Source organism: Petromyzon marinus (genome assembly GCF_048934315.1).
Source record: "Petromyzon marinus isolate PM22_M1 ecotype Great Lakes invasive population chromosome 84 unlocalized genomic scaffold, UKy_Petmar_22M1.pri1.0 chr84_unloc.6, whole genome shotgun sequence".
NCBI classification, from domain to species: Eukaryota; Metazoa; Chordata; class Hyperoartia; order Petromyzontiformes; family Petromyzontidae; genus Petromyzon; species Petromyzon marinus.
Window position 1 is genome coordinate 209,056 of NW_027422643.1, and position 20,945 is coordinate 230,000.

Genomic DNA, 20,945 nt, shown 5'->3' on the forward strand with positions numbered 1-20,945 from the left:
TCTCCTCGTGTCTCTCCCCACATGTCTCTCTCTCCCCGAGTCTCTCTCCCCGTGTCTCTCTCCCCGTGTCTCTCTCCTCGTGTCTCTCTCCCCACGTGTCTCTCTCCCCACGTGTCTCTCCCCCGGTGTCTCTCTCCCCCCGTGTCTCTCTACCCCCGTGTCTCTCTCTCCACGTGTCTCTCTCCTCGTGTCTCTCTCCCCGAGTCTCTCTCCCCGAGTCTCTCTCCCCGTGTCTCTCTCCCCACGTGTCTCTCTCCCCACGTGTCTCTCTCCCCGTGTCTCTCTCCCCGTGTCTCTCTCCCCATCTCTCTCCTCGTGTCTCTCCCCGTGTCTCTCTCCCCGTGTCTCTCTACCCGTGTCTCTCTCCTCGTGTCTCTCTCCCCACTTGTCTCTCTCCTTGTGTCTCTCTCCCCACTTGTCTCTCCCCCGGTGTCTCTCTCCCCCCGTGTCTCTCTACCCCCGTGTCTCTCTCCCCCCGTGTCTCTCTCCTCGTGTCTCTCTCCCCATGTGTCTCTCTCCCCGTGTCTCTCTCCCCACGTGTCTCTCTCCCCATGTGTCTCTCTCCCCCCTTGTCTCTCTCCCCCCGTGTCTCTCTCCCCATGTGTCTCTCTCCCCACGTGTCTCTCTCCCCGTGTCTCTCTCCCCGTGTCTCTCTCCCCGTGTCTCTCTCTCCACATGTGTCTCTCTCCCCCCGTGTCTGTCTCCCCGTGTCTCTCCCCACGTGTCTCTCTCCCCGTGTCTCTCTCCCCGTGTCTCCCTCTCTCCCCATGTGTCTCTCTCCCCCCGTGTCTGTCTCCCCGTGTCTCTCTCCCCGTGTCTCTCTCCCCGTGTCTCTCCCCACGTGTCTCTCTCCCCGTGTCTCTCTCCCCGTGTCTCTCTCTCCCCACTTGTCTCTCTCCCCGTGTCTCTCTCCCCGTGTCTCTCTCCCCACGTGTCTCTCTCCCCGTGTCTCTCTCTCCCCACGTGTCTCTCTCCCCGTGTCTCTCTCCCCGTGTCTCCCTCTCTCCCCATGTGTCTCTCTCCCCCCGTGTCTGTCTCCCCGTGTCTCTCTCCCCGTGTCTCTCTCCCCGTGTCTCTCCCCACGTGTCTCTCTCCCCGTGTCTCTCTCCCTGTGTCTCTCTCTCCCCACTTGTCTCTCTCCCCGTGTCTCTCTCCCCGTGTCTCTCTCCCCACGTGTCTCTCTCCCCGTGTCTCTCTCCCCGTGTCTCTCTCCTCGTGTCTCTCTCCCCACGTGTCTCTCTCCCCACGTGTCTCTCTCCTCGTGTCTCTCTCCCCACGCATCTCTCCCCATGTGTCTCTCTCCCCCCGTGTCTGTCTCCCCGTGTCTCTCCCCACGTGTCTCTCTCCCCGTGTCTCTCTCCCCGTGTCTCTCCCCACGTGTCTCTCTCCCCGTGTCTCTCTCCCCGTGTCTCTCTCCCCGTGTCTCTCCCCACGTGTCTCTCTCCCCGTGTCTCTCTCCTCGTGTCTCTCTCCCCGTGTCTCTCTCCCCACGCGTCTCTCTCTCCGTGTCTCTCTCACCACGTGTCTCTCTCCCCACTTGTCTCTCTCCCCATCTCTCTCCCCACGTGTCTCTCTCTCCGTGTCTCTCTCCTCGTGTCTCTCTCCCCGTGTCTCTCTCCCCACTTGTCTCTCCCCACGTGTCTCTCTCCCCGTGTGTCTCTCTCCCCGTGTCTCTCTCTCCCCGTGTCTCTCTCCCCCGGTGTCTCTCTCCCCCCGTGTCTCTCTCCTCCCGTGTCTCTCTACCCCCGTGTCTCTCTCCCCCCGTGTCTCTCTCCCCGTGTCTCTCTCACCACGTGTCTCTCCCCATGTGTCTCTCTCCCCGTGTCTCTCTCCCCGTGTCTCTCTCCCCGTGTCTCTCTCCCCACGTGTCTCTCTCTCCGTGTCTCTGTCTCCGTGTCTCTCTCCCCCCGTGTCTCTCTACCCCCGTGTCTCTCTCCCCACGTGTCTCTCTCCCCACATGTCTCTCTCCCCGTGTCTCTCTCCCCACGTGTCTCTCTCCCCGTGTGTCTCTCTCCCCGTGTCTCTCTCCCCGTGTCTCTCTCTCCCCATGTCTCTCTCTCCCCACGTGTCTCTCTCCCCTCGTGTCTCTCCCCCGGTGTCTCTCTCCCCCCGTGTCTCTCTCCCCCCGTGTCTCTCTCCCCGTGTCTCTCCCCACGTGTCTCTCCCCACGCGTCTCTCTCCCCGTGTCTCTCTCCCCGTGTCTCTCTCCCTGTGTCTCTCTCCCCGTGTCTCTCTCCTCGTGTCTCTCCCCGTGTCTCTCTCCCCACGTGTCTCTCCCCATGTGTCTCTCTCCCCCCGTGTCTGTCTCCCCGTGTCTCTCCCCACGTGTCTCTCTCCCCGTGTCTCTCTACCCCCGTGTCTCTCTCTCCCCGTGTCTCTCTCTCCCCGTGTCTCTCTCCCCGTGTCTCTCTCTCCCCACGTGTCTCTCTCCCCTCGTGTCTCTCCCCCGGTGTCTCTCTCCCCCTGTGTCTCTCTCCCCCCGTGTCTCTCTCCCCTTGTCTCTCCCCACGTGTCTCTCCCCATGCGTCTCTCTCCCTGTGTCTCTCTTCCCGTGTCTCTCTCCCCGAGTCTCTCTCCCCGTGTCTCTCTCCTCGTGTCTCTCCCCGTGTCTCTCTCCTCACGTGTCTCTCTCTCCCCGTGTGTCTCTCTCCCCGTGTCTCTCTCTCCACGTGTCTCTCTCTCCCCGTGTCTCTCTCCCCACGTCTCTCTCCCCACGTGTCTCTCTCCCCCCGTGTCTCTCTCTCCTTGTGTCTCTCTCTCCCCGTGTCTCTCTCTCCCCGTGTCTCTCTCTCCCCACGTGTCTCTCTCCCCGTGGCTCTCTCCCCACATGTCTCTCTCCCCCCGTGTCTCTCTCTCCCCCCGTGTCTCTCTCTCCCCCCGTGTCTCTCTCTCCCCGTGTCTCTCTCCCCGTGTCTCTCTCTCTCCCCGTGTCTCTCTCCCCGTGTCTCTCTCCCCGTGTCTCTCTCCCCGTGTCTCTCTCCCCGTGTCTCTCTCCCCCCGTGTCTCTCTCTCCCCGTGTCTCTCTCTCCCCACGTGTCTCTCTCCCCGTGGCTCTCTCCCCACATGTCTCTCTCCCCCCGTGTCTCTCTCTCCCCCCGTGTCTCTCTCTCCCCCCGTGTCTCTCTCTCCCCCCGTGTCTCTCGCCCCGTGTCTCTCTCTCTCCCCGTGTCTCTCTCTCCCCGTGTCTCTCTCCCCGTGTCTCTCTCTCTCCCCCGTGTCTCCCTCTCTCCCCGTGTCTCTCTCTCCGTGTCTCTCTACCCCCGTGTCTCTCTCCCCATGTCTCTCTCCCCGTCTCTCTCTCTCCCCGTGTCTCTCTCTCCCCGTGTCTCTCTCCCCATGTCTCTCTCTCCCCGTGTCTCTCTCTCCCCGTGTCTCTCTCTCCCCGTGTCTCTCTCTCCCCCCGTGTCTCTCTCCCCGTGTCTCTCTCTCCCCGTGTCTCTCTCTCCCCGTGTCTCTCTCTCCCCGTGTCTCTCTCTCCCCGTGTGTCTCTCCCCGTGTCTCTCTCTCCCCGTGTCTCTCTCTCCCCGTGTCTCTCTCTCCCCGTGTGTCTCTCCCCGTGTCTCTCTCTCCCCGTGTCTCTCTCTCTCCCCGTGTCTCTCTCTCCCCGTGTCTCTCTCTCCCCGTGTCTCTCTCCCGTGTCTCTCTCCCCGTGTCTCTCTCCCCGTGTCTCTCTCCCCGTGTCTCTCTCTCCCCCCGTGTCTCTCTCTCCCCCCGTGTCTCTCTCCCCGTGTCTCTCTCTCCCCGTGTCTCTCTACCCCCGTGTCTCTCTCCCCGTGTCTCTCTCCCCCCGTGTCTCTCTCTCCCCCCGCGTGTCTCAGCGAGGGACACGGGACGCCACGTCTCCCCGTCCCCGGCGCTGGACGAGGCCTCCTATGCTGTGCTCTTGTCGCTACGAGGAGCCTCCTCATCCTCCTCCTCATCCTCCTCATCCTCCTCATCCTCCTCATCCTCCTCATCCTCCTACTCATCCTCCTCATCCTCCTCCTCACCCTCCTACTCATCCTTCTCCGCCTTCGCCGTCAACGCAAACGTCGCCCCGACCACGGCAGGACCACACCGGGTAAGGGAGCAGCTACAGCAGCAGCTACAGCAGCTACAGCTACAGCAGCTACAGCTACAGCAGCTACAGCAGCAGCTACAGCAGCTACAGCTGCAGCAGCTACAGCAGCAGCAGCTACAGCAGCAGCTACAGCAGCAGCTACAGCAACAGCAGCTGCTGTAGCTGCTGTAGCTGCAGCAGCTACAGCAGCTACAGCAGCAGATACAGCAGCAGCTACAGCAGCAGCAGATACAGCAGCAGCTGCAGCTGCTGCTGCAACTGCAGCAGCAGCAGAGTGTGTGGACTAATCTCCGTCTGTTCCATCTCACGAGTGAATGTGTAAGTGAGTGGGTGAGTGAGTGGGTGAGTGAGTGAGTGGGTGAGTGAGTGAGTGGGTGAGTGAGTGGGTGGGTGGGTGAGTGAGTGGGTGGGTGGGTGAGTGAGTGAGTGGGTGAGTGAGTGGGTGAGTGAGTGAGTGAGTGGGTGGGTGGGTGGGTGAGTGAGTGAGTGGGTGAGTGAGTGGGTGAGTGAGTGAGTGGGTGGGTGGGTGGGTGAGTGAGTGAGTGGGTGGGTGGGTGGGTGAGTGAGTGAGTGGGTGAGTGTGTGAGTGAGTGAGTGGGTGAGTGAGTGAGTGGGTGAGTGAGTGAGTGAGTGGGTGAGTGAGTGAGTGGGTGGGTGGGTGAGTGGATGGGTGAGTGAGTGAGTGAGTGGGTGGGTGGGTGAGTGAGTGAGTGGGTGAGTGAGTGAGTGAGTGGGTGAGTGAGTGAGTGAGTGGGTGAGTGAGTGAGTGAGTGGGTGAGTGAGTGAGTGAGTGGGTGAGTGAGTGAGTGGGTGAGTGAGTGGGTGAGTGAGTGAGTGAGTGGGTGAGTGAGTGAGTGAGTGGGTGAGTGAGTGAGTGAATGGGTGAGTGAGTGAGTGGGTAAGTGAGTGGGTGAGTGAGTGGGTGAGTGAGTGAGTGAGTGGGTGAGTGAGTGAGTGAGTGGGTGAGTGAGAGAGTGGGAATGGGTGAGTGAGTGAGTGAGTGGTAGTGGTGGGTGAGTGGTGTTATTGAGTGAGTGAGTGGGTGGTGAGTGAGTGAGTGAGTGGGTGAGTGAGTGGGTGAATGGATGAGTGTGTGAGTGGGTGGGTGATGGGTGAGTGTGTGAGTGAGAGTGTGAGTGAATGAGTGAGTGTATGAGTGGGAGGGTGAATGGATGAGTGAGTGAGTGGGTGGGTGAATGGGTGAGTGTTGTGAGTGAGTGTGTGATTGCATGAGTGAGTGTGTGAGTGGGTGGTGAATGGATGAGTGAGTGAGTGGGTGGGTGAATGGGTGAGTGTGTGAGTGAGTGTGTGATTGAATGAGTGAGTGTGTGTGAGTAGGTGGGTGAATGGATGAGTGTGTGAGTGAGTTTGTGATTGTATGAGTGAGTGTGTGAGTGGGTGGGTGAATGGATGAGTGAGTGAGTGGGTGAATGGGTGAATGGGTGAGTGTGTGAGTGAGTGTGTGATTGAATGAGTGAGTGTGTGAGTGGGTTGGTGAATGGGTGTCTGAGTGAGTGGGTTTTTGAGTGAGTGAGTGATTGAGTGAGTGAATGCGTGAATGAGTGTGTTAGTGAGTGTGTGATTGAATGAGTGAGTGTGTGAGTGGGTGTGTGAATGAGTGAGTGTGTGCGTTAGTGGGTTATTGAGTGAGTGATTGAGTCAGTGGGCGTGTGATTGAATGTGTGAGTGAGTGTGTGATTGAATGGGTGAGTGTGTGAGTGAGTGTGTGATTGAATGAGTGAATGTGTGAGTGAGTGTGTGATTTAATGGGTGAGTGTGTGAGTGAGTGTGTTAGTGTGTGATTTAATGGGTGAGTGTGTGAGTGGGTGGGTGAATGTGTGAATGTGTGAGTGAGTGGGTTATTGAGTGAGTGAGTGATTGAGTGAGTGAGTGTGTGGTTGAATGAGTGAATGTGTGAGTGAGTGTGTTAGTGTGTGATTTAATGGGTGAGTGTGTGAGTGGGTGGGTGAATGTGTGAGTGTGTGAGTGATTGGGTTATTGAGTGAGTGAGTGATTGAGTGAGTGCGTGTGTGATTGAATGAGTGAGTGTGTTCGTGAGTGTGTGATTTAATGGGTGTGTGATTTAATGCGTGAGTGTGTGAGTTAGTGGGTTATTTAGTCATTGCGTCAGTGGGTTTGTGATTGAATGTGTGAGTGAGTGTGTGATTGAATGACTGACTGTGTGAGTGAGTTTGCCTGTTCACTGCACTTGCCCCTACAGTTTGTTGAAGCTACACGGGGGACATTTGTCTTTGCAGTCGGGTGACCAGATTGCTTTAGAGAACGGGACGTTAACTCTGCCCTGGAAGCTAATGGGACAGTATTGCAGCAATAGCAATCCAGGAGGTAACGCTCACCCACCCGCTCACCAACTCCCTCACCCACTCGCTCACCAACTCCCTCACCCACCCGCTCACCCACCCGCTCACCAACCCGCTCAACAACCCGGTCACCAACTCGCTCACCCACTCGCTCACCCACTCGCTCAACAACTCGCTCACTCACTCGCTCACTAACTCGCTCACCAACTCGCTCACCCACTCGCTCACCCACTCGCTCAACAACTCGCTCACTCACTCGCTCACTAACTCGCTCACCAACTCGCGCACCCACTCGCTCACCCACTCGCTCACCAACTGGCTCAACCATTTGCTCACCATGTATGTGTGTGTGTATGTGTGTCTCTACCCTCGGGGCTCCTCCAGAAACAACTAAAAGCCACTTCGTGTGGCCATGTGGAATGTTCGAACGCCCACTGCGGAGGAGAGGCTGCCACTCCTCTGTCGGGAGCTGGACCGGTACCTCCTGGATCTCTGTGGCATTCAGGAGGTCCGGTGGACCGGCTCTGGCTCCTGCCACTGTGAGGGGTGGACAGTCCTCCACTCGGGGCAGCAGACTGCCAAACAACAGGGTGTGGCTCTTCTTTTGAACAAAAGAATGAAGGGGGCGTGGGAGCGTGGCGGTGAGGTGTGGGAAGCTGTAAGCACCAGGCTACTTTGGGCTCGCCTTCCCATCAACCGGAGGCGAGGAATGGTGGTCGTGGTTACTTATGCCTCCACCGAAGATGAACATCCGTGGAGGGATGCAGGCAAAGCCGATGAGTCAGATGCCTTCTATGACCTCCTGTTAGAGGTGCTGGCTAAAGTGGCCCCTCGGGATAGAGTCATCATGTTGGGTGACTTCAATGCCCGAGTTGGTCATGATACTGGCACCTGGTCTGGAGTGATTGGAGGGCATGGGCCAGATCAGCTCAATAACAACGGTAGGAGGCTGCTAGATTTTTGTGCAGCCCATGGGCTTGTAATTACCAACACGCTGTTCCGGCATTGGCGCATCCACAAAACATCATGGTTGCATGCCGGGTCCAAGTAAGAACATCTGCTGGACTACATAGTGACGGACCAGCGGATGCGAGCCCATGTCCTTGACACCAGGACCTACCGTGGAGCTGATTTGCCCTCTGACCATCGACTAGTCATCTGTAAGATGCGCCTGCCATTCTTCCACTCCGGTGGTGGGTGTACACCCAGGACCCCATTCCAACCTAAAGTGGCCTGGTCTCAGTTATCTGATGAAAGTTACAAGCGAGAATTTCATCATCGCTTGCGGCTGGGATTGGCATCGTCCCCGACTCCTCCTGATGTCGAGGGTAAATGGGCGAGGTTTAGGACTGTGACTCATGCAGCTGCAATGGCTGCTTTGGGTACGCGGTCCAGACCTCCCCAGAGACTCTGGCTGACAGAGGAGGTGTTCAGGATGGTTGAGAAAAAGCGACAGGCCCACTGTCATTGGCTACAGAATCCCACATCAGAAAATGAGGAGGCTTACCGCAGCCTTCGCTCGGAGGTTCGGAGAGCCGTGAGGCGCTGCAAGGATGGATGGTGGTCACAGGTTGCTGAGGAGATGGAGTCTGCCTCAGTGGCCCGTGATCACAAATCTCTATTTAACTCCATAAAAAAAGTAACCTGCAGCGCCACACCTATTACCATCATTAGGGGAAAAAAACGGTGATCCAATCTCTGACCCCCAGGAACAGGTTTGCAGATTTGCTGAGCATTTCTGTGAGGTCCTGGGGGAGGGAAAATCCCTTAGCCAGGAAGATATCGTGGCACAAAGTGAGGATGACCCTGCTGAGGCTGCAGTGCCTCAAATATTGGAAGAAGTCACCCCCTGTGAGTGGCTGGCTGAGGTGCCATCTGTTGAGGAAGTACTGAAGGCAATCTGGAGTCTGAGACCAGGGAAGGCAGCGGGCAGAGATGATCTCCCAAGTGAAATGCTGAGGGAGGGTGGCGTTTGTGCACAGACTGCCCTATATGACATCATAACAACGGTCTGGACCACTGAACGGGTTCCGCAGGATTGGAAGGATGCGCTGGTGGTCCCCCTTTTTAAGAAGGGGGACCGCACAGACTGTAACAACTACAGGGGCATCTCACTCTTCAGTGTGCCGGGAAATGACCTGGCAAGGATTATTCAGCATCGCCTTGCCAGGCACGCTGAGGATAGGCTTGCGGAGCCCCAATGTGGTTTCAGGAAAGGGCGGTCCTGCACAGATGCCATATTTTCTGTCCGTCTGCTACAGCAGAGGTGTAGGGAATTCAAACAAGACCTACATCTCTGCTTTATTGACCTGGTCAAGGCCTATGATACCATCAGTAGGCCTGGGCTCTGGGTTGTTCTTCGTGCTTTTGGAGTACCTGACCCTCTGCTCACGATCATTAAGGACCTTCATGATGGTGAGCGGGCCCGGGTAAAACTACGTGGCCTGGAGTCAGAGCCATTCCCTGTACACCTTGGGGTGCGACAGGGATGTCCTCTGGCTCCCACATTATTTAACATCTATTTTGACCACGTAGTTTGTGAAGCCTTCAATAGCTGTACTGGGGGAATCTCCATATGGTACAGATATAATGGGAGGCTGATCGATGCCCGGGTGTGGTCAAGGGATGGCTCCCTATTGCTCAACCACGTTATGTATGCTGATGATTTGGTAATAGCTGCTCATTCTGAGGAGGAGTTGGAGACGCTGCTGCTGAGACTGGAGCGTGCCACTAAGAGATGGGGCCTTACCATCAGCCCCACCAAAACTAAGCACCTGCCTGGGTATTTTGTACTCATGCAGCTGCAATGGCTGCTTTGGGTACGCGGTCCAGACCTCCCCAGAGACCCTGGCTGACAGAGGAGGTGTTCAGGATGGTTGAGAAAAAGCGACAGGCCCACTGCCATCGGCTACAGAATCCCACGTCAGAGAATGAGGAGGCTTACCGCAGCCTTCGCTCGGAGGTTCAGAGAGCCGTGAGGCGCTGCAAGGATGGGTGGTGGTCGCGGGTTGCTGAGGAGATGGAGTCTGCCTCAGTGGCCCGTGATCACAGTTCTCCATTTAACTCCATAAAAAAAGTAACCTGCAGCGCCACACCTATTACCATCATTAGGGGAAAAAACGGTGATCCAATCTCCGACCCCCAGGAACAGGTTTGCAGATTTGCTGAGCATTTCTGTGAGGTCCTGGGGGAGGGAAAATCCCTCAGCCAGGAAGATATCGTGGCACAAAGTGAGGATGACCCTGCTGAGGCTGCAGTGCCTCAAATATTGGAAGAAGTCACCCCCTGTGAGTGGCTGGCTGAGGTGCCATCTGTTGAGGAAGTACTGAAGGCAATCTGGAGTCTGAGACCAGGGAAGGCAGCGGGCAGAGATGATCTCCCAAGTGAAATGCTGAGGGAGGGTGGCGTTTGTGCACAGACTGCCCTATATGACATCATAACAACGGTCTGGACCACTGAACGGGTTCCGCAGGATTGGAAGGATGCGCTGGTGGTCCCCCTTCTTAAAAAGGGGGACCGCACAGACTGTAACAACTACAGGGGCATCTCACTCTTCAGTGTGCCGGGAAATGACCTGGCAAGGATTATTCAGCATCGCCTTGCCAGGCACGCTGAGGATAGGCTTGCGGAGCCCCAATGTGGTTTCAGGAAAGGGCGGTCCTGCACAGATGCCATATTTTCTGTCCGTCTGCTACAGCAGAGGTGTAGGGAATTCAAACAAGACCTACATCTCTGCTTTATTGACCTGGTCAAGGCCTATGATACCATCAGTAGGCCTGGGCTCTGGGTTGTTCTTCGTGCTTTTGGAGTACCTGACCCTCTGCTCACGATCATTAAGGACCTTCATGATGGTGAGCGGGCCCGGGTAAAACTACGTGGCCTGGAGTCAGAGCCATTCCCTGTACACCTTGGGGTGCGACAGGGATGTCCTCTGGCTCCCACATTATTTAACATCTATTTTGACCACGTAGTTCGTGAAGCCTTCAATAGCTGTACTGGGGGAATCTCCATATGGTACAGATATAATGGGAGGCTGATCGATGCCCGGGTGTGGTCAAGGGATGGCTCCCTATTGCTCAACCACGTTATGTATGCTGATGATTTGGTAATAGCTGCTCATTCTGAGGAGGAGTTGGAGACGCTGCTGCTGAGACTGGAGCGTGCCACTAAGAGATGGGGCCTTACCATCAGCCCCACCAAAACTAAGCACCTGCCTGGGTATTTTGTACCATCGGACACTCCACCCCCACAACTCCCAATCGGTGATGGGGCAGTTGTGGAGAGAGTGGAGAGTTTCCCATACCTGGGCAGTGTGCTTATTACTGGCTCTAGTTTAACAGCAGAGGTCTCACTCCGAATCAGTCGAGCGGCAATATCTTTTCATCGGTTGCGTAACGCTGTGTGGAAGCTACCTGGTCTGTCGCTCCGCACTAAGCTTCAGGTCTTCTCGGCCACGGTCATTCCCTCCCTTCTCTACGCTTGCGAAACGTGGACCCCCCTAATGGAACATCTTCGCCGGTTAGAAACATTTAGGCTGGCCTGCCTACGATCCATCCTGGATTTAACCAGACTGGATTGTGTGAGGAGCTCACAAATCCCTGAAAGATCTGGGCAAGGTCCCATCAGTGAGCTCCTCCGGCGGGGAAGGCTGCGATGGCTGGGTCATGTAGCCCGCATGCCCAGCCACAGCATGCCGAAACAGCTTTTGTTCGGCCGGATTGAGGGGGCTAAGCGGGCGCGGCACGGGCTAGAGAAGAGATGGAGTGATGTGGTACAGGAGGACGTGGAGCTGAGTGGACTTGACACCACTGGTACCAGCGGTGTCAAGATCGGCCTCTGTGGAGGAGGCTCGTGAAGGACGCTACTGGGCAGTTGGAGGCAGTCGGCCTCCAACAACAACGGAGGGCGGAGGAGCGACGCTCACAACAACGAGCGGAGTGCTGGGTGGCTAAAGCACAGCAGGTTGGCACAGTAGGGGGCACAGGTGGTGCATCAGCCAGTCATCATCAGCCAGTCATCTCAGTCAGTCGACCCCGTGGCACCTGGGTCTGCCCCGTGACCTCCTGCCAGCGGGCGTTCGACACTTCACGTGGTCTCAGGGTGCACATAGCCTGGCACAAGCGTCGTGGTGACGTCACCGCCACTTAGTGACGAATTTGCGGTTGTTGTTGTGTGTATATGTGTGTGTATGTGTGTGTGTATGTTGTTGTGTATATGTGTATTTGTGTATATTGTTTGTGTGTGTGTATATGTGTGTATGTTGTTGTGTGTGTGTGTATGTGTATATGTTGTTGTATGTGTGTGTGTATGTGTGTGTGTGTTGTTGTGTGTGTATATGTGTGTATGTTGTGTGTGTGTGTGTATGTGTGTGTGTATGTTGTTGTGTGTGCATATGTGTGTATGTTGTGTGTGTGTGTATGTATATGTGTGTATGTTGTTGTGTGTATGTGTGTGTGTTGTTGTGTGTGTGTTGTGTGTGTGTGTATGTTGTATGTGTGTGTATGAATGTGTGTGTGTATGTATATGTGTGTGTATGTTGTTGTGTGTATGTGTGTGTGTATGTTGTTGTGTGTATGTTGTGTGTGTGTGTGTTGGTGTGTGTGTATATGTGTGTGTATGTTGTGTGTTGTGTGTGTATATGTGTGTGTATATGTGTGTGTATGTTGTTTTTGTGTATGTATATGTGTGTGTGTATATGTGTGTATGTATATGTGTGTATGTTGTGTGTGTGTATGTTGTTGTGTGTGTATGTGTGTGTATGTTGTTGTGTATGTGTGTATGTTGTGTGTGTATGTATATGTGTGTATGTTGTGTGTGTGTGTATGTTGTTGTGTGTATATGTGTATGTGTGTATGTATGTGTGTATGTATATGTGGTGTGTGTATGTATATGTGTGTATGTTGTGTGTATGTTGTGTATGTGTATATGTGTGTGTATGTATATGTATGTGTGTATGTATATGTGTGTGTGTATGTATATGTGTGTATGTTGTGTGTATGTGTGTATGTGTATATGTGTGTGTATGTATATGTATGTGTGTATGTATATGTATGTGTGTATGTATATGTGTGTGCAGGATTTCTGATGGACAGGAGTGGGAGCTGCGTCCAGCCCCTGGGGGCCTCTGCCAGGGTGGTTCAGCGCTGGATTTGAACGTCGTCGCCGGCTTGGCCAACATCACGGTGCGCGGGGGGGTGTGGCCTCGTGTGGAGTGACGTCACGCGCGGGGGGGGGTGTGGCCTCGTGTGGAGTGACGTCACGCGGGGGGTGTGGCCTCGTGTGGAGTGACGTCACGCGGGGGGAGTGGGGGTGGGTCTCACGTGGAGTGACGTCACGTGTGGGGTGTGGCCTCGTGTGGAGTGACGTCATGCGGGGGGGGGCCTTGTGTAGAGTGACGTCACACGGGGGGGTGTGGCCTCGTGTGGAGTGACGTCACGCGGGGGGGTGTGGCCTCGTGTGGAGTGACGTCACGTGGGGGGGCCTCGTGTGGAGTGACGTCACGCGGGGAGGGGGGGTGTGGCCTCGTGTGGAGTGACGTCACGCGCGGGGGGGGGTGTGGCCTCGTGTGGAATGACGTCACGCGGGGGGTGTGGCCTCGTGTGGAGTGACGTCACGCGGGGGGAGTGGGGGTGGGTCTCACGTGGAGTGACGTCACGTGTGGGGTGTGGCCTCGTGTGGAGTGACGTCATGCGGGGGGGGGCCTTGTGTAGAGTGACGTCACACGGGGGGGGTGTGGCCTCGTGTGGAGTGACGTCACGCGGGGGGGTGTGGCCTCGTGTGGAGTGACGTCACGTGGGGGGGCCTCGTGTGGAGTGACGTCACGCGGGGAGGGGGGGTGTGGCCTCGTGTGGAGTGACATCACACGCGGGGGGGGGGGTGTGGCCTCGTCTGGAGTGACGTCACGTGGGGTGTGGCCTCGTGTGGAGTGACGTCCACACGGGGGGGGGGGCTCGTGTGGAGTGACGTCACGTGGGGGGGTGGGTCTCACGTGGAGTGACGTCACGTGGGGGGGGAGTCTCACGTGTAGTGACGTCACGCGGGGGGGTGTGGCCTCGTGTGTAGTGACGTCACGCGTGGGGGGGGTCTTTGTCTCCACGCAGGCTCTGCGTAAGCGAGTGTGGATTGGTGACGTGAGCGTCGTGGTGAGGCTCCCTGCGAGCATCAGCGCTGCTGACCACGCACCACGCATCAACGGGAACTTCTGTGAAAACGCCCTGCTAGAGGCGAGGCCCACTAACTCTTCACTCACCCACCCACACACTCACTAACCCACTCACACACTCACCCACACACTCACTAACCCACCCACTAACTCTTCACTCACCCACCCACCCACACACTCACCCACCCACTAACTCTTCACTCACCCACCCACACACACACACACCCACCCACTAACTCTTCACTCACCCACCCACACACTCACACACCCACCCACTAACTCTTCACTCACCCACCCACACACTCACTAACCCACCCCACTAACTCTTCACTCACCCACCCACACACTCACTCACCCACTCACACACTCACCCACACACACACCCACCCACTAACTCTTCACTCACCCACCCACACACTCACTAACCCACCCACTAACTCTTCACTCACCCACCCACACACTCACTAACCCACCCACTAACTCTTCACTCACCCACCCACCCACACACTCACCCACCCACTAACTCTTCACTCACCCACCCACACACTCACTAACCCACTCACACACCCACCCACTAACTCTTCACTCACCCACCCACACACTCACTAACCCACCCACTAACTCTTCACTCACCCACCCACACACACACTCACCCACCCACTAACTCTTCACTCACCCCCACACACTCACTAACCCACCCACTAACTCTTCACTCACCCACCCACACACTCACAACCCACCCACTAACTCTTCACTCACCCACCCACCCACACACTCACCCACCCACTAACTCTTCACTCACCCACCCACACACTCACTAACCCACTCACACACCCACCCACTAACTCTTCACTCACCCACCCACACACTCACTAACCCACCCAACTAACTCTTCACTCACCCCACCCCACCCACTCACACACCCACCCACTAACTCTTCACTCACCCACCCACCCACACACTCACCCACCCACTAACTCTTCACTCACCCACCCACACACTCACTAACCCACCCACTAACTCTTCACTCACCCACCCACCCACACACTCACCCACCCACTAACTCTTCACTCACCCACCCACACACTCACTAACCCACTCACACACCCACCCACTAACTCTTCACTCACCCACCCACACACTCACTAACCCACTCACACACCCACCCACTAACTCTTCACTCACCCACCCACACACTCACTAACCCACACACTCACCCACCCACACACACACCCACCCACTAACTCTTCACTCACCCACCCACACACTCACTAACCCACTCACACACCCACCCACTAACTCTTCACTCACCCACCCACACACTCACTAACCCACTCACACACCCACCCACACACACACCCCACCCACTAACTCTTCACTCACCCACCCCACACTCTCACTAACCCACTCACACACCCACCCACACACTTCACCCACCCACACACACACCCACCCACTAACTCTTCACTCACCCACCCACACACTCACTCACCCACACACTCACCCACCCACACACTCCACCCACCCACACACCCACCCACCCACACCACTCACCCACCCACTAACTCTTCACTTCACCCACCCACACACTCACTCACCCACACACTCACCCACCCACATACTCACCCACCCACACACCCACCCACCCACTAACTCTTCACTCACCCACCCACACACTCACTAACCCACTCACACACCCCACCCACACACTCACCCACCCACACACTCACCCACCCACACACTCACCCACCCCACCACTCACCCACCCACACACTCACCCACCCACACCCTCACCCACCCACACACTCACCCACCCACTAACTCTTCACTCACCCACCCACACACTCACTCACCCACACACTCACCCACCCACATACTCACCCACCCACACTCACCCACCCACACACTCACCCACCCACACACTCACCCACCCACTAACTCTTCACTCACCCACCCACACACTCACTCACCCACACACTCACCCACCCACATACTCACCCACCCACACACTCACCCACCCACTAACTCTTCACTCACCCACCCACACACTCACTCACCCACACACTCACCCACCCACACACTCACCCACCCACCCACACACTCACCCACCCACTAACTCTTCACTCACTTACCCACACACTCACTCACCCACACACTCACCCACCCACACACTCACCCACCCACACACTCACCCACCCACTAACTCTTCACTCACCCACCCACACACTCACCCACCCACACACTCACCCACCCACACACTCACCCACCCACACACACACCCACCCCACTAACTCTTCACTCACCCACCCACACACTCACCCACCCACACACTCACCCACCCACACACTCACCCACCCACACACTCACCCACCCACACACTCACCCACCCACACACTCACCCACCCACACACTCACCCACCCACTAACTCTTCACTCACTCACCCACACACTCACCCACCCACACACTCACCCACCCACACACTCACCCACCCACACACTCACCCACCCACTAACTCTTCACTCACCCACCCACACACTCACCCACCCACACACTCACCCACCCACACACTCACCCACCCACACACTCACCCACCCACACACTCACCCACCCACACACTCACCCACCCACTAACTCTTCACTCACCCACCCACACACTCACCCACCCACACACTCACCCACCCACACACTCACCCACCCACACACTCACCCACCCACTAACTCTTCACTCACTCACCCACACACTCACCCACCCACACACTCACCCACCCACACACTCACCCACCCACACACTCATGCACCGACACACTCACCCACCCACTAACCCACTCACACACCCACCCACTAACTCTTCACTCACCCACCCACACACTCACCCACCCACAAACTCACACACCTACACACTCACCCACCCACACACTCACCCACCCACACACTAACTCTTCACTCACCCACCCACACACTCAGCCACCCTCTAACCCACTCGCACACCCACCCACTAACTCTTCACTCACCCACCCATACACCCACCCACCCACTAACCCACTCGCACACCCACCCACTAATTCTTCACTCACCCACCCACACACTCACCCACCCACTAACCCACTCACACACCCACCCACTAACTCTTCACTCACCAACCCACACACTCGCCCACCCACTAACCCACTCGCTCACTCACCCACTCACACACCCACCCACTAACTCTTCACTTACTCACCCACACACTCACCCACACACTCACCCACACACACACTCACCCACCCACACACTCACCCACCCACACACTCACCCACCCACTAACCCACTCGCACACCCACCCACTAACTCTTCACTCACCCACCCACACACTCGCCCACCCACTAACCCACTCGCACACTCACCCACTCACACACCCACCCACTAACTCTTCACTCACTCACCCACACACTCACCCACCCACACACTCACCCACCCACACACTCACCCACCCACTAACCCACTCGCTCACTCACCCACTCACACACCCACCCACTAACTCTTCACTTACTCACCCACACACTCACCCGCACACTCACCCACACACATACTCACCCACCCACACACTCATCCACCCACTAACCCACTCACCCACCCACACACCCACCCACTAACTCTTCACTCACCCACCCACACACTCACCCACCCACACACTCACCCACCCAAACACTCACCCACCCACTAACTCTTCACTCACCCACCCACACACTCACCCACCCACTAACTCTTCACTCACCCACCCACCCACTAACTCTTCACTCACCCACTCACACACTCACTCACCCACACACTCACCCACCCACACACTCACCCACCCACACACTCACTCACCCACACACTCACGCACCGACACACTCACCCACCCACTAACCCACTCACACACCCACCCACTAACTCTTCACTCACCCACCCACACACTCACCCACCCACAAACTCACACACCTACACACTCACCCACCCACACACTCACCCACCCACACACTAACTCTTCACTCACCCACCCACACACTCAGCCACCCTCTAACCCACTCGCACACCCACCCACTAACTCTTCACTCACCCACCCATACACCCACCCACCCACTAACCCACTCGCACACCCACCCACTAATTCTTCACTCACCCACCCACTAACCCACTCGCACACCCACCCACTAACTCTTCACTCACCCACCCACACACTCGCCCACCCACTAACCCACTCGCTCACTCACCCACTCACACACCCACCCACTAACTCTTCACTTACTCACCCACACACTCACCCACACACTCACCCACACACACACTCACCCACCCACACACTCACCCACCCACTAACCCACTCACCCACCCACACACCCACCCACTAATTCTTCACTCACCCACCCACACACTCACCCACCCACTAACCCACTCGCACACCCACCCACTAACTCTTCACTCACCCACCCACACACTCGCCCACCCACTAACCCACTCGCACACTCACCCACTCACACACCCACCCACTACCTCTTCACTCACTCACCCACACACTCACCCACCCACACACTCACCCACCCACACACTCACCCACCCACTAACCCACTCGCTCACTCACCCACTCACACACCCACCCACTAACTCTTCACTTACTCACCCACACACTCACCCGCACACTCACCCACACACACACTCACCCACCCACACACTCATCCACCCACTAACCCACTCACCCACCCACACACCCACCCACTAATTCTTCACTCACCCACCCACACACTCACCCACCCACACACTCACCCACCCACACACTCACCCACCCACTAACCCCTCACACACCCACCCACTAACTCTTCACTCACCCACCCACACACTCACCCACCCACTAACCCACTCGCTCACTCACCCACTCACACACCCACCCACTAACTCTTCACTCACCCACTCACACACTCGCCCACCCACTAACTCTTCACTCACCATCCACCCAATCACCCACCCACTCACTCACTCACCCACTCACCCACACACTCACCCACTCCACTCACCCACCCATCCACCCACTCACTCACCCACCCACCCACCCACCCACTCACTCACTCACCCACTCACCACCCACCCCACCACTCACCCACCCACTCACTCACTCACTCACCCACCCACCCACTCACCCAACCACTCACTCACTCACCCACTCACTAACCCACTCACCCACTCACTCACCCACTCACTCACCCACTCACCCACCCACTCACTCACCCACCCACTCACTAACCCACTCACCCACCCACTCACTCACCCACCCACTCACTCACTCACTCACCCACTCACTCACCCACCCACTCACTCACCCACCCACCCACTCACTCACTCACCCACTCACCCACCCACTCACCCACCCACTAACCCACTAACCCACTCACTCACCCACCCACCCACCCACTCACTCACTCACCCACCCACTCACTCACTCCCACCCACTCACTCACCCACCCACTCACTCACTCACTCACCCACCCACTCACTCACCCACCCACTCACCCACCCACTCACCCACCCACCCACTAACCCACTCACTCACCCACTCACTAACCCACTCACCCACCCACTCACCCACTCACCCACCCACTCACCCACTCACCCACTCTCTCACCCACTCACACACTCACTCACCCACTCACCCACACACTCACCCACTCACTCACCCACCCACCCACCCACTCACCCACCCACTCACCCAATCACCCACACACTCACTCACCCACTCACCCACCCACCCACCCACTCACTCACTCACTCACCCCCCACCCACCCACTCACTCACTCACCCACCCACTCACTCACTCACCCCCCACCCACCCACTGACTCACTCACCCACCCACTCACTCACCCACCCACCCACCCACCCACCCACTCACTCACCCACCCACTCACCCACCCACTCACCCACCCACCCACTAACCCACTCACTCACCCACTCACTAACCCACTCACCCACCCACTCACCCACCCACCCACTCACTCACCCACCCACTAACCCACCCACCCACTCACCCACCCACTAACCCACTAACCCATTAACTCACCCACCCACTAACCCACCCACCTACCGTGCTGGTGGTGGTGTCTGCAGGCCCACTTCACGGTCCACTACAGCGTGTCCGGCTTGGTGACCTCCGTGAGCGTCACCGCGACCATAGGGACAGTGCCCATCACGGACACCGGTGTCCTTCAGACGTTCACACTCACCCACCAAATCCTGGTACGCTCACCCAACCACTCACCCACTCACTCACCCACTCACTCAGTCACTCACCTACTCACTCACTCACTCACCCACCAAATCCTGGTACGCTCACCCAACCACTCACCCACTCACTCACCTACTCACTCAGTCACTCACCTACTCACTCACTCACCTACTCACTCACTCACTCACCCACTCACTCACCCACTCACTCACTCACCCACTCACCTACTCACTCAGTCACTCACCTACTCACTCACTCACTCACTCACCCACTCACTCACCCACTCACTCACTCACCCACTCAGCTACTCACTCACTCACCCACCCACTCACTCACTCACCCACTCACTCACTCACCTACTCACTCACTCACTCACCCACTCACTCACTCAGCTACTCACTCACTCACCCAACCACTCACTCACTCACCCACTCAGCTACTCACTCACTCACCCAACCACTCACTCACTCACCCACTCACTCACTCACCTACTCACTCACTCACTCACCCACTCACCTACTCACTCACTCACTCACCCACCAAATCCTGGTACGCTCACCCAACCACTCACCCACTCACTCACCTACTCACTCAGTCACTCACCTACTCACTCACTCACTCACCCACTCACTCACTCACCCACTCAGCTACTCACTCACTCACCCACTCACCTACTCACTCACTCACCCACTCACCCACTCACCTACTCACTCACTCACCTACTCACTCACCCACCCACTCACCCACTCACTCACCCACTCACTCACCTACTCACCCACTCACCCACTTACGCACTCACCCACTCACCCACTCACCCACTCACTCACCCACTCACTCACCTACTCACCCACTCACCCACTCACCCACTCACTCACTCACCTACTCACTCACTCACTCACCCACCCACCCCTCACTCACTCACCACTCACTCACTCACTCACCCACTCACTTACCCACTCACCCACTCACTCACCCACTCACTCCCCTACTCACCCACTCACCCACTCACTCACCCACTCACTCACCCACTCACCCACCTACTCACTCACTCACCCACTCATTCACCCACCCACACACTCACCTACTCACTCACCTACTCACTCACTCACTCACCCACTCACCCACTCACTCACCAACTCACTCACCCACTCACCCACCCACTCACCT

At 57.0% G+C, this 20,945-nt stretch overlaps 1 protein-coding gene across 1 annotated transcript in view; it reads left to right on the plus strand.

Moving 5' to 3' along the window:
• LOC142908506 (tectonic-1-like) overlaps positions 1–20,945 on the plus strand; it is a 61,492-nt gene that overhangs the window by 10,040 nt on the left and 30,507 nt on the right. Inside the window, exons 4-6 of the mRNA XM_076059240.1 lie at positions 12,458–12,563; positions 13,482–13,604; positions 19,661–19,789. Of these exons, the coding sequence (XP_075915355.1) occupies positions 12,458–12,563; positions 13,482–13,604; positions 19,661–19,789 (358 nt within the window). The remainder of the gene's footprint in view (positions 1–12,457; positions 12,564–13,481; positions 13,605–19,660; positions 19,790–20,945) is intronic.